The sequence below is a fragment of the Eptesicus fuscus genome, chromosome 4, assembly GCF_027574615.1.
Source record: "Eptesicus fuscus isolate TK198812 chromosome 4, DD_ASM_mEF_20220401, whole genome shotgun sequence".
Lineage (NCBI taxonomy): Eukaryota > Metazoa > Chordata > Mammalia > Chiroptera > Vespertilionidae > Eptesicus > Eptesicus fuscus.
In genome coordinates this window covers 9,134,818-9,148,211 of record NC_072476.1, presented here as the reverse complement: position 1 = coordinate 9,148,211, position 13,394 = coordinate 9,134,818, and the positions used below count along the sequence as shown (strand labels likewise).

The 13,394-nt window shown below is 57.3% G+C and overlaps 1 protein-coding gene across 2 annotated transcripts in view; it reads right to left on the bottom strand.

Moving 5' to 3' along the window:
* GSG1L (GSG1 like) overlaps positions 1-13,394 on the bottom strand; it is a 192,487-nt gene that overhangs the window by 74,235 nt on the left and 104,858 nt on the right. For both annotated transcript variants that reach the window (XM_054714550.1, XM_008157686.3), the window contains exon 3: positions 4,217-4,369. In XM_054714550.1, the coding sequence (XP_054570525.1) occupies positions 4,217-4,369 (153 nt within the window). The remainder of the gene's footprint in view (positions 1-4,216; positions 4,370-13,394) is intronic.

Here is a 13,394-nt window from a genome sequence, read left to right as displayed (position 1 = left end):
TCCTGCCCGCCCCCTACTGGGGGTCAAGCCTGCAACCTGGGCATTTGCCCTTGACCAGAATCAAACCCGGGACCCTTTAGTCCACAGGCCGTCGCTCTATCCACTAAGCCAAATTGGCCAGGGCACACCATTAGTATCTTGATAGGAATTGCATTGAATCTATAGATTGCTTTGGGTAGTATGGACATTTTAATGATGTTAATTCTTCCTATCCGTGAGCATTGTATATGCTTCCAGTTATTTGTATTTTCTTCAAATTTTTTTCTTCAGTGTCTTATAATTTTCAGAGTACAGGTCTTTTACACCCTTGGTTAAATTTATTCCTAGATTGGTCCTTTTTTTTTTTTTTTGTCAATTGTAAATGCAATTATTTTCTTAGTTTCTCTTTCTGATAGCTCATTATTGGTGTATAAAATTGCAACTGAGCCCTGGCCAGTATTGCTAAGTGGTTAGAGAATTGACCTGCACACTGAAGGGTTTCGGGTTCAATTCCTGATCAAGGGCACATTCCTGGGTTGCATGTTCATCCCCTGCCCCAGTCAGGGGCGAGTGTGGGAGGCAACCAATCGATTTGTCTCTCTCACATTGATGTTTCTCTCTCTCTCTCTCTCTCTCTCTCTCTCTCTCTCTCTCTCTCTCTCTTCTCTCTCTTTCTCTCTCCCTTTCTCTGCCTCCCTTTCACTCTTTAAAAATCAATGGGAAAGATAGCCTTAGGTTAGGATTAACAAAATTTAGGAAGCAACTGATTTCTGGATATTTATTTTTTTATCCTGCTACTTTACCTAATCCATGTATCAGCTCTAGTTGTTTTTTGGTGGAATCTTTACAGTTCTCTCTCTATACAGCATCTTTTTATCTCAGAATAGTGACAGTTTTACTTCTTCCTTTCCTATTTGGTTGCTTTTCATTTCTTCTTCTTGTCTGATTGTTGTGGCTAGGACTTCTGGTACTATGTTGAATAAGAGTGTGAAAGCAGGCATCCCAATCTTGTTCCAGATCTTAAGGGAAAGGCTTTTAGTTTTTGCCCCTGAGTATGATGTTAGCTATGGGTTTGTCATATATGGCCTTTAATATGTTGAGGTATGTTCCCTCTATTCCCACTTTGCTGAGTTTTCATCATAAACTAGAGGCCCAATGCACAAATTTGTGCATGGGTGGGGTCCCTCAGCCTAGCCGGCGATCAGACCAATCGGGGCGTCTCCCCCAGTCCATCAGGGCGATTGGGCGGGACAGGGGAGTGGGGTGGGGGGTGCGGGAGGTTGGCTGTGGGAGCACACTGACCACCAGGGGGCAGCTCCTGCATTGAGTGTCTTCCCCCTGGTGGTCAGTGTGCATCATAGCGACTGGTCAAATGGTCATTCCGGTCAGTCAACATGGTCGCTTAAGCTTTTATATATATAGACTAGTGGCCCGGTGCACAAAATTCATGCACGGGGGTGTCCCTCAGCCCAGCCTGCACCCTCTTCAATCTGGGACCCCTCGGGGGATGTCAGACATCCCTCTTACAATCCAGGACCGCTGACTCCTAACCACTCGCCTGCCTGGTTACCCCTAACTGCTTCTGCCTGCCAGCCTGATCGCCCCCTAACCACTCCCCTGCCAGCCTGATCACCCCCAACTGCCCTCCCCTGCTGGCCTGGTCTCCCCTAACTGCCCTCCCCTGCTGGCCTGGTCTCCCTAACTGCCCTCCCCTGCTGGCCTGGTCTCCCCTAACTGCCCTCCCCTGCATGCCTGGTCACCCCCAACTGCCCTCCCCTGCCGGCCATCTTGTGGTGGCCATCTTGTGGTGATGTGAGGGTGGCCATCTTGTGGCAGCCATCTTGTGACAACATCACGCACAAGGGCCACCTAGGCTTTTATTAGTATACATGGGTGCTGGATGTTATCAAATGCACCTATTGATATCATCATGAGGTTTTTATCCTTCACGTTGTTTATGTGATGTATCACATTAATTGCTTATGGCTATTGTACCAACCTTGCATCCCGGGTATAAATCCCACTTGGCCATTATGTATGAGCTTCTTGATGTATTGCTGGATCTGGTTTGCTAATATTTTGTGAGGATCTTAGCACCCATGTTCATCAGGGAGATTGGCCTACAATTTTCTTTCTTTGTGGTGTCTTTATCTGGTTTGTAAATTAGGGTGATCTGGGCTCATAAAATGAGCCTGGAGCCTTCCCTCCTCCTGGATGCTTTGGAATGGTTTGAGAGGACAGGTGCTCATTCTAGAGTGTTTGGTGAAACGCACCTGTGAGGCCATCCGGTCCAGGACTGCTTGCTGGGAGTTTTGAGCACTGCTTCAACCTCATCAGTTGCAACCGGGTGAAAACTGTGATAAGCCCTTGGTTAGGGGAAGGGCCCCACCCTTACCCCGCCCCCAGAGGCCTGCGTGGGAACTGGAGGGCTGCCTTGGGCCTACGCCAGCTTTCGCTGTGTGGGAGTGAGCTGGTTGCGGGGAGGCCGGATGCTTGGGATAACGAAGGGGGTTTGTGGAGGCAAAGAAAAAGAGCATCAAGACCCTCCCCCAGCTCTGTGGTGTCGTCTCCAACCACACTCCTACTCCCCCGTCTCTGCCCTCCGGCCATTCTGAACTAGTGACGTGTCCAGGATATGCCACCTCCCGAGGCCTTTGCCCATGCTGGCCCCTCTACCTGGAATACCCTCCCCACGTTGCCCATGAAGCAAACACATTTTTCCCACGTCTCAGCGCAGATGGTGCCTTCCCGCCCTACCCATTCCCACCCCGGGCAGACGCGGGAGCTCCTCCTGCAGGGCTCCCCTGCCGGTACCTGGAGGTCAGCCCCCTGTGCTACGCTCATCGGGCGAGTCTGTCTCCCGCCCAGATGCAAACTCCAGGAGGCCAAGGATCCAGATGTTTGTTTTTCCTTTGACAACCCCCCCCCCCCATCCACAAACCTAGTACAGTGCCTGGTGCCCAGCAGGCCTTCAATGAATGTCAGTTGAGTAAATGAATAAAAGATGAAAAAAGAAAAGAATAAATAGGCCCTCCGTCCAGGATAGCTGGAGTGAGGTGAGCATGAGCCAAATAGACACTGCCATGAGGGCCACTCTACTTTCTTCTCTTTCCTCTTCTCTTCTCCCTTCCCCCTCCCCCTCACTCCCCCTTCCCCTCCCACTTTGCTCTATGGCTACATTTCCCACACCTGGGAAGGGCAGGTCCCACACATTTTGATCTGTGGAACGTGCTACAATTTCTTGAATTCAGCTCTTTTCTTTGAGGGCTCCCTCTGTTATGCACACACCTCAATAAGGGGGCGATTTTGTCCCTGCCAAAGGCGCCGCGTTCCGGTCTCATTAGACAGAGGATTCATCCGGTGCGTGAAGAACAGGATTAGATAGACAGGCATTCCATTTACACTGGGCGTTTCAGGCACAGCTGTCTCACCGCCAGGCCACCACTGTCTGTCAGGCGCCTGAAGTTATAGCTCACAGGCTCCCTCATCCCCTCCCCGAACCTCCCGCTTAACCCCTTGTGACCTGGAGCTGTTGAAATAACTCTGGGCACCGGCCACCTAATCCATGGCTTTTGCGTGGAGTCCTCCATCTCCACCTCCTGGAGTTATAGGATGCCACTGACCCCCTGTCCCCGATTCTTCCTGAAACCCTCGAAATCCTCGGCTCTGCGGCATTTGCGCGATCTCTGCCCACCCCACACTCGCCCCTGAGCTTCTGGGTGAGTTTGCTGGCCCAGCTTCCTGCTGGGCATTTCCATGTGGCTGTCTCAAAGGGGAAACACCAAAGCAGATGAGGGCCCGCCATGCCAAGCAGGGCCCCTTTATATCCCTGCGAACATCACCACCGCCGCCCATTTGCACAACCACCTCCCTCTCCCTCGTGCCACAGGCTCCCCCTCCCCCAAGATGGCCACGCTTGGGACGTTCAGCTCCTGAATTCCTCTCCAGCTCCTCCAGGAGGCCCAGGATGGCTGTTTCTGATCGCTGCTATGACCCAGTGCTTACTGGCACGGCGCCTGGCACACGCCAGACCTCGATGAACACGTGCTGAGTGAGTGGAGAAGTGAGCCAACAGTCCCACTGACAAGTGGCAACACTGACGCTCAGAGAAGAGGAGTGATTGGCCCAAGGTCATCGGTCGGACAGCCAGGACTGGGCCCGAGGGCGGCTCAGAGCCCGCTTCGCCCCGCTCTGAGCGCAGGGCTGTGCCCTTGCCCCCGCCCGGGCCGCGCCTTACCTGAGAGCACCGTGAACACGGCCGCGAAGGCATTGAGCTTGAGCCCGTCGATGACGCTGCTGGAGTGGAAGAGCTCGAGACACATGAGGCTGAAGCCGACCACCAGCAGGAGGATGTAGAGCACCTCGGACACCACCGACAGCCACAGGACGCCTGCGCGACAGAGAGAGGCCGTGAGAGGGGACGGCAGGGCGGCCGCACCGTGTGCACCCACCCGCGCCCTCGGTCAGGGCATCAGGCCGTTTTGGGACGGGCCTCAGCTGGAGGGTGTCCTGCTTAGGGTAAGACCGCCATGGCCACACACCCTCCTCACAGGCTGGCTCAGGAATCCGAGCCCACGCCGGTCGGCCCGTGGCACTCTGCGTGACGGTACGTGTGCAGGGTGGCATGTGACCAATAAGGGGGCCATTCCGAGGGGAGAGGGGAAGTTCTATCCTGTGGCTATGCCAGAGCCTCTCGTGCTCTGCCCACCTGTCGGACGACTGCCGCGGGAGCCGTCCTGGGCCAGGCGGGTGGGATGAAGCTGACACTGAGTTACTGAGCAGAGCGACAGAAAGGAGACCTCCCTGGACCAGCAGCCACCAGCCCTGGGGGCTTCCCTGTGGTTCAGCCGGTCAGTGTGACGTTCTCCTACCTGCAGCCATGAACATCCCAGCTCACTCACACATCGTGCCCGCCTCAAGCGACACCTACATTTTCATCTGCCCTGTGCCCTCCTCCGCTTTTTTCTCTAAACCACCACCTCTACTCCCGCAGCATCAACCTCACTGTTCTCCCAGGGAGCTGCCACGGTCTGCGGTGGTCCCGCCTTTCTGGGACCAGCTGATTGGTCCAATGTGGTCACATGACCAAGAGTTGGCCAATCAAAGCCCTTCTCTAGGAAGCTGAGCCTGGAGACACTGAAGTAGACAGGAGGAAAGGCTCTGACAGCGCGAGCGCCTGGTTCCAGCTGGTCCTGAAGGCAGACGCACTCCTGTCCTTCGGGCGGTTTGGCTGTTCAGATCTACTTTGCCGTCCCTGAGATAGCACAGCTCTCTTCCCCGAAATTGGTCCAATTGAGTTCCCATCACCTGCCTCTTAGTTTAGGGGCATCTTCTGTTTCGCCCACCCCACCTTCCCCCTTCTTCCTCCCTGCTTTTTAATTGGAGAGCCCCTTCCCCCTCTCTGCCTGTGCAGTTCAGTTGCAGCTGACCCACATCTGGGCTCCATGTTTGGGTACATGAATCATATCTGGCCCCTGGTCATCGGTTCAGGAATGATCCTCTCAGTTTCTTCACCTATAACTTGAGGATAATAATAGCACCTATTCATAGCATTGCTGTGCTGTGAGGGTTCTGTTGCACAGCAGTGTAACGAGCTCATGCGTAGCACACAGTGAGAGCTGACTGCGTGCATGCAGTTGTGTGGGCGGAGCACAGTGGGGACTGGGCTCTTGAATGAGGTCAAGGCTACAGACAAGGTCAAGATGGAGAAATAAAACTGTGGGAGCAGATAAGATCCTGAGAAAAAGGGTAGAAAGTAGAAGATGGAACACATCCATGTGACTTGCCTGCCTAACCACATGGTTTGAGCAAGACGCATACTTCAGAGAAAGGACTATGGACCAGGCTTGCCCAGCCAGAGATGGACACATGACTCAAGTCAGTTCAACAAAACTTCCACTGGAACCGCTGGGGAAGAAAACTCCTTTCTCCCACTGGTTTTGAGGCTGGGAAGATGTAAGGATAGAATTGACCAGGCCACCAATGGGCAGATGTCAAAGAAGGCAGAGCCAGGGATGAAGGGAGATCGTGTTCTATAACATTGTTTGAGCCCCTGGATCCAGCCATGCCTGAAGCTGCCAGTCATTTGTTCTTTCAGTTGGAGGTAGAATTCCATCACTTACAACGAAGAGTCCTGAGCTTCAGCGTTTCTGTTCTCTGACACTTTCAAATGTGTTCTTTCCTATCTCTGTGCCTTTGCACTAGTTGTTCCTGCACCTGGAATATCCGAGGGACAGCCAGCATATGTGAAGCCGGCAAACAGCAATTGCAGCGTCCCTATCTGCTCCCCGAGGAAGAAGGCGGGTTCTCAGACACCAACGACCACCCCCAGCACAGCAGGGCTCCTGGAGCTTGGAAGAACTTTCTCTTCTTCCCCTCTTTTTGTTGCTATAAAAATATCGCGTCTCCTGGGCACCCCTGGATTTCTGTAAGAGAATAATGTGCACTTGGCAGCCTGGATGTGGTTAAAACACCCCCTGGCACAGCGCACTTGCAGCCTCCCAGGCCCATCGCTGGCCCAAGGCCCACCAGGCAGCAGGGAGGGAGGCAGATGTAGGGCAAGCTGGGCTGTCTGCCTCCCAGCAGCCTTCACCTCCAGCGGCTGCTGTCCCTCAGTGGGCGGAGGCTGCCCCTCCCCATGGCAGCTCCCAGGCTCAGCCGCCTCCCCTGCCCCGCCCCACGCCCCAGGAGGTGCTCTCGTCTGTGCAGGTGGGCCCTGGGCCAGGCCTCCCCTCCCCCACGCCACAGCAGGGCCCCGCTCTGCTCTTTCTGTCCGGATGGGAGATGGGAAGGTTGGGGGTGGGGAGCTCGGGAAGTGTCTGGCTGGGGTTATGCTTCTTTTTCCCGCCAGATTTATTTCCTTGTCGGCCCGCTGGGCTCAGAGCATCTGCCTGAGAGCTTCCGTCCACGTAGACCAAGATCACTCAGAGCAGTAAGAACTGCTGTTGTTACTGTGCTAATAGCAACAAGAGTCACAGAAAGGGCCACCATTGCGAGGCGTCAGCGAACCCCAAGTCACCCTGGCGATGTGCTCAGCCACCATTGCGAGGCGTCAGCGAACCCCAAGTCACCCTGGCGATGTGCTCAGCCACCATTGCGAGGCGTCAGCGAACCCCAAGTCACCCTGGCGATGTGCTCCGCCCGCATCCCTTTAGTGTTTCTCTCTTGGAGGATGGTCCCTGGACAACTGGAGTCTGTGTCCATCTTCATTCAGAAAGTCTCTGAAACACATTCCCTCCATGCTGCCGTCCACCAGAAGCCGACCGCGGCCCTGCCCTGACCTCTGGCTCTGACAACCCTGGGATGTGACCCCCACACACACTCCCCCTCCCCAGGGAACAAGGCTCGAGCTGCCTCCCTGGCCCTCCTGACATCGTCCCTTACTTGCCTCCCCCTTCCCGGTCCTGCTTCCCAATCGCCTTACACTCTCCCGGGTCATCTTCCTTATGAAAGGCCTGCCTGACCTCATCGTTGGGTCTAGTTCTGGGGAATCAGACCCGAGACCCTAAGTTTCACAGGCGTTATCTCCCCAATCCTCCCAACAACCTTGCAAGGCTGCGAGGTAGCACCCCTTTTAAGACGAACACACTTCGGTTCAGAGGGATTAAACCACTGGTCCACACAGCAGGAGAGTGGCACAGACTGGATTCAAACCCAGGCCTCTCTGAGTCCAGGAGCCACCACGGGCAGAGAGCTAGGCTGGCAGGATGGAGTGGCCACTTTGTAATCACCGTTCTCCAAGCCTGGGCTGGCCGCAGGGGCCCTTCCCCTCCACGGCTCTCACCTGTCTGCTCTCAGCATCCCAGACGACACCCAGCCCGGGATCCCTGCAAGAGGATGGCCACCGAGTGGGGGTGGGTCCTTCCATTGTCAGGACTCCTGAGCCCAGCTGGCCGCCCGCTGTGGAGGGGAAGGAGGCCGCAGGGAGGACCCTGGAAGCCAGCGAGGGAGGGGGCTGGCCCATGCTGCAGACAGGTGCCCTGAAGGTCCGCGGGGAGACTGCTGTGGCTGGGGGAGGGTGTGGAGGGGAGGCCAGCTGGAGGCTTTCGCTGCAGCCCCTGCGAGAGATGGTGGCCTGGGTCGTGGCAAGGGCAGGAGTGAGGACAAGTGGGGAACCTGATAGCTCCCGGGAGGTGGGCTGCTGACCCATGAATGTGGGGCCGGGAGCGGAGGCGTCCAGGGTGGGGCCGTATTTCCAGCTGGGGCAGCTGAGAAGATGATGCTGAGGCGGGAGGGTGAGGAGCCGCTGGGCATGCGGGGTCTGCGTCGGCTGCTGGACGACCAGGAGGCGGCTGGCGCTCAGACGGACAGGGGACCCGGCAGGACACGGGCACTCGCCGCGTACTTGCTGGGACCGTCCCCTAGGCGGGAGTTGCAGGTGTGGGAGGGGATGAGGTGCCCGTGAAAAGCATGTGGAGCAAAAAACGAGGGAGTGGGATCCACGGAGCATCCATAATCCAGGGAGGGGCGGTGACTCCGTGGGGCCCCACCCCGGCCACAGCGCTTCCCCGAGCACATGGCCACCTGCCAATGCCTGAGGGCTCGCGGGCCGCCTGAGCCCACCCCCGCCGCCACCCACCTTTGCAGCAGGCTGGGCATGGACGCCCCTGCCCATCACCCCCAGCAGCAGCCCCTCCAATGCCTGGCAAGTGGGTGAGTTCTACCCAGTGGGCAACGCTGGGAGGGAGGTGCTAGCTACACGGGGTGAGTGTGTTAAACCACAGCGTTAAGTTGTCTGAATCAAAGAGTGAATTTTAAACTATGAACACCGCAATCAAGAGTCTCTATTTGATGCGAGTGTGTCCTTAGCACCTTTCCCACACCTGCTAATTGTTTAAACAAGGAGACGCTCAGAAGCCTGTGAGTTTCTAGGCAGACTGCAGACTTGGAGAACATCGGACAGTTACTTTCTGTGCTGATGGTCCCCCGACCTCACCCCCCAGCTCCCGGGGGTCTTGAGCCACTTCTCTGCCCGTGGCTCCTCCTCCTGCCCAGGACCTCAGCTCCGAGGTCCACAGCTCCAGGCCCTGGAACACTGTCCGGCCCTGTGCGCCCTCCTGCCCACGGCTGTGGCAGCTCCCCGCTGTCGCCAGCCTTGGGGGCCTCGTCTCTGCGCCCTGCCCACGCCTCTGTGAGTTCTTTCGTTACAGTGCCTTCGTTTGAACCATTTGGGGAAATGACACATCATTTTCACGGCGAAGGATCTAAGGAGAGCAGGGACCTAAGCCAGTGTCTCCGCGTGGCTGCCTGACCGCGGCAGCCGCGCTGGGGAACTTCGGATGCAAATTCTCGGGCCTCACCCCAGACTCACTGAGTCAGACACTCTGAGAGGGGCCCTCTGCGCTTTAACGGGCTCCCCGTGACGCTGATGGCACCCCAACGTGAGCACCACTGATCCAAACAAAGTCCCCGTTAACGCACGGGTGAGAGAGGGAGCTGACCCAGGGGAAATGGGAGATGGTAGGTATGGTGCCTGGCGAATGGAGAGCAAGTGGGGGGAAGGGACACGGATGTGTGGGCCTGGCTACGATGAAGGCTCACTCTTGTTAGTGCTACGCAACGCCAAGGAGGCCGCGGGACAGGGGCGCAGCCTTGCATCCTCACAGCCTCGCAGCCTCGGGGGGGAGGGGGGCTGGGGGGGCACGGGGCTTGCCCTGGAGACTGGGAAAGGCTCACCCATCTCGGCGAGGACTGCTGCACGCCTCGGGAAGCTTGCACTAATGGCTGGATTTGCCGCTGAGAACAGAGCAGAAGTGAAATGATTTCTCATCAGGTGCGGGCCCGTGGGGTGACAGCTAATCCTGTTAGCTGCCCTCTTTGCCTTTTTACAGAACAGCTCTGTGACTCCGACTCTGACGCTCCGTGGATGGAACCGATGGGTTGGCAAGAACGGTTTCCCTTCGGTGTCCCTCGCCGGTCCCGCCCTTGCTGAGACAGCCCAGAGCCAGCGCCCTGGCCGCCGGGAGGTCCCGGGCGGGCGAGAAGCGTGTCTGGGATGTGTGACCTTGGCTGGGGCCCCGCCCTCTGTCTCTCGGCTTCTCACTTGAAAACTGGGCATAATAGACTTGTCATGAGCCTTCAGTGGACAAGAGCTATGAATCACACGAGCCTGACACTGGAAAATATTCAAGGAAGCTAAGTGTTGCTGCCACTTTCCAATAAGTATGATTATTAGCAATTATAATAATTGTAAGAGGCCGTGAGGCAGCGGGTGGAGAGGACCGCCGTGGGCCGGGCCGCTGGTGCCGCGCTCTGTCGGTCACTCGCTGGGAGCCGGGGCGAGCGTGATGCTCCTGCCGAACCTGTCTCCTCGCTGGTAAACTGGGGTGCGGTGCCCACTCCGCGGGCTGCAGCGAGGACCAATGGAGCCAGCCGACGAGTAAAGCACTTAGGGCCGAGCCCGGCACCTACAAACGCTACAGGGGCCTTGGCGGGCCCGATCACTGCGTCGTTGTGATTCCCACGGAGCGTCGCCGAGGAGGCAGCCCCGACAAGTGCGTCTCGGCCACTGGACACGTAACACCCTCCCGGGAGCACAGGGAGCTGTTGCCAAATGGGATGAAATCTCAAGACACAACGACATTTCAAGAGAAAACATCCCCCGCCCTCCCGAAGCCCATCAGTGTCATATGTCAAATCAATAAGTCATGGCAATGGCCGCGGGCTGTGGGCGCGGGGACACGCTCCCCGAATCCCGGCGTGTGAAACCATGTAAACGACGCGGCCGCACTCTGAGGCCGGGAGCGCCGTGGCAGCTGCTGCTTGGGAAATGTCAGCCCTGGAGCTCAGAGGCAGGGCTGCAGGGGCGGGAGGAGGAGGCCCGCAGGGAGGGACGGGGTCACTGAGCCCCAGTCCTCACCTTCAGGTGAGACCTTAGCCCGGAGAGGAGTGAGGGGGTGCCTATCACAAAGCAGGTGGGAGCAAGTAGGGTGGGGAGCAGGTCTCCCCCCTCCTGGCTGCTTGATGTGGCGTGGCTGGGAGGGGTGACCATCAGAGGCGCGGGATGGAGGCCGGGGGGAGGGCTGCCCAGGGTGGGGGGGCGGGAGAGCTGCACCGCACATCTGCAGCCCGAGTCCCAGCCCGTGGCCATGGGGCCTCTGGAAGGCTCCCGTGCCTCAGTTTCCCTCCCAGGAGGACAAGTCGATTCCCAAACAAGCTGCCAACAGGCTGGATCCAGCCCTCAAAATGTCTTGTTTGGCCCACACAGTACTTTAAAAATATCTGAATTCATTACCAACATTTAAAAATAGGAGACTTCACTTAAAAATACACATTTCTGGATTCGTTTGCAAAACGGTTGTTTGCGGCGACAGTGGACCGGCGTCCACACACGATGGCTGTGGGGCTGCCCCGGGGCGTGCCCTCACGCAGGGCACGTGCTCGGCCACACAGACCGGCTGCCCCCCCAACCCCAACCCCAACCCCCCCCCACCCCCGTTCCTGCCTAGCTCTCGTGCGCATCAAGCTTGCAGTCCCCACGGATGCGTCTACCCTAGACGCCAGGGTATCTCGCTCCCTGGCACGGCGGTGGCGCAGCAATGAAGATCCTGCCGGGCCCTCCCTCTGTCTACACGTAAGGGAGCGACCCAGCCAGCGCTCCAGGTGTGCAGCTGCTCGAACCCCACGCCACCCCACGCAGGAGGGGGCCCGCTTTCAAAGAGTCCAACGAGAAGGAAAGACATTCAGCTCTAAACATACGCCCGACGGACTTGACTGAGCCAAACGCGGGGATGTGAGAACTGCTCCCGAGCCGTCCTGGCCGCCCCAGCCCCACGTCCTTCCTGTGAAGGCAAGTGGGCCTGTGAGGAGCCCCAGGCCACTGGATCCCCCGCCAATGACAGAACCTTCTAGGTCCCACCACACTCGCGGGAATGGGCGCATTGCGATGCCCGTCGGTGCTGCTCCGGGGGACTTTCTAGAGCCAGAGCCTCGCCACTCCCACGGGGCCACCGGCCAGCAGCAGCAGCAGCCCCTGGGAGCCGAACCCAGACCCACGGACTCAAGCTCTGCTTTTAACCAGCTCCCCAGTCGACCCGGTGGCACAGTCAGATGTGGGGAGCACGCCCTAGAGCAGTGCTTTAAACAACTTTTTAAACAGGGGGCCAGTTCACTGTCCCTCAGACCGTTGGAGGGCTGGACTATAGTTTAAAAAAACTATGAACAAATTCCTATGCACACTGCACATATCTTATTTTGAAGTAAAAAAACAAAACGGCAAAAACACCCGCATGTGGCCCGCGGGCCGTAGTTTGAGGACGCCTGCCCTAGAGGATGAAGTTCAAGGGCCTTTGTGTGGCTTTCAGTGCCCTCGACAAGGGGGTTCCCAGTAGCCCTGCCCACCTGCGCCCAGCACCTGCTGCTTGTTGCACATCCCACACCCTCCGGTGCCTCCAGCAGGCCCAGCCCTGGGCGTGTGGTCCCTCTGGAGCAGCCGGACAATGGCCTGCAGAGAGACCCATGCCCTGTCCCCAGAATGTCCGCATCCAAACGTCTTTTACGTGGCAAAGGGGGCCTGCAGGTGTGACTGTGATCCTGAGGTAGAGACGTTATCCCGGATTCTTCGATGGACTCGGTGTAATCACTAGGTCCTTCCACGAGGGAGGCCAGAGGGTCAGCGTAGGAATGGGAGAGGTGAGGACAGACGCAGAGGTTAGAGTGGGCTGGGGCCACGGGCCCAGGGATGCAGGCGGCCTCTAGAAGCTGCAGAGGCGAGGACACAGGCTCCCCGGAGCCTCCAGAAAGGAAGGCACTCCTGCCAACACTGATGTTAGCCCCACCAGGCTCCTTTCGGAACTCCGATCCCCAGAACTGTAAGATGATAAACCCGTGTTGTTGTAAGTCAAGTTTGTGCTAATTTGTCTCAGCAGCAATAAAAAAACGAACACACCTTCTTTCTTCACTCAAGATCGCCTCCTCCATGAAGCCTTCCCTGACCACTCCAGCCCCTGCCGTGGCCCATGACAGACCTCACCAAAGAGGGAAGCTTCTCCTCCCTTCCCGGCAGACGCTCCCTGAGGTGGAAGAGCCTGGACGTGGGGTCAAGGGGCCTGGATTTGACTTTGGACCCTTCCCTACTCTCTCCGAGTGTCAGACTCTTTGGCTATAAAATGAAGTCCACACGGTCATGGATCCTCGGTAAATGTTGGTGTAGCAAGCTGGCATGCTGGGCCCGGAAAATCAATTCCTTCTCCTTCGTCCTCACGAAGGAACGAGCCAGTTCACCATCGGAACAGATCTGAGGAGACCTCATTGCCCCAGCGTTCCACACGGCTCCAGTCCCTGTCCGTTTAGAAGTGTCTCCGGCAGGCATGCCCTTTAGAAATGGCTTCCTGGAACCCGGGGACAGGCGCTGAGCCTTTGCGATGTGTCATGGGGACCTTGGCCGTCAGCATCCCACCACAATGATCTTTCTCTCT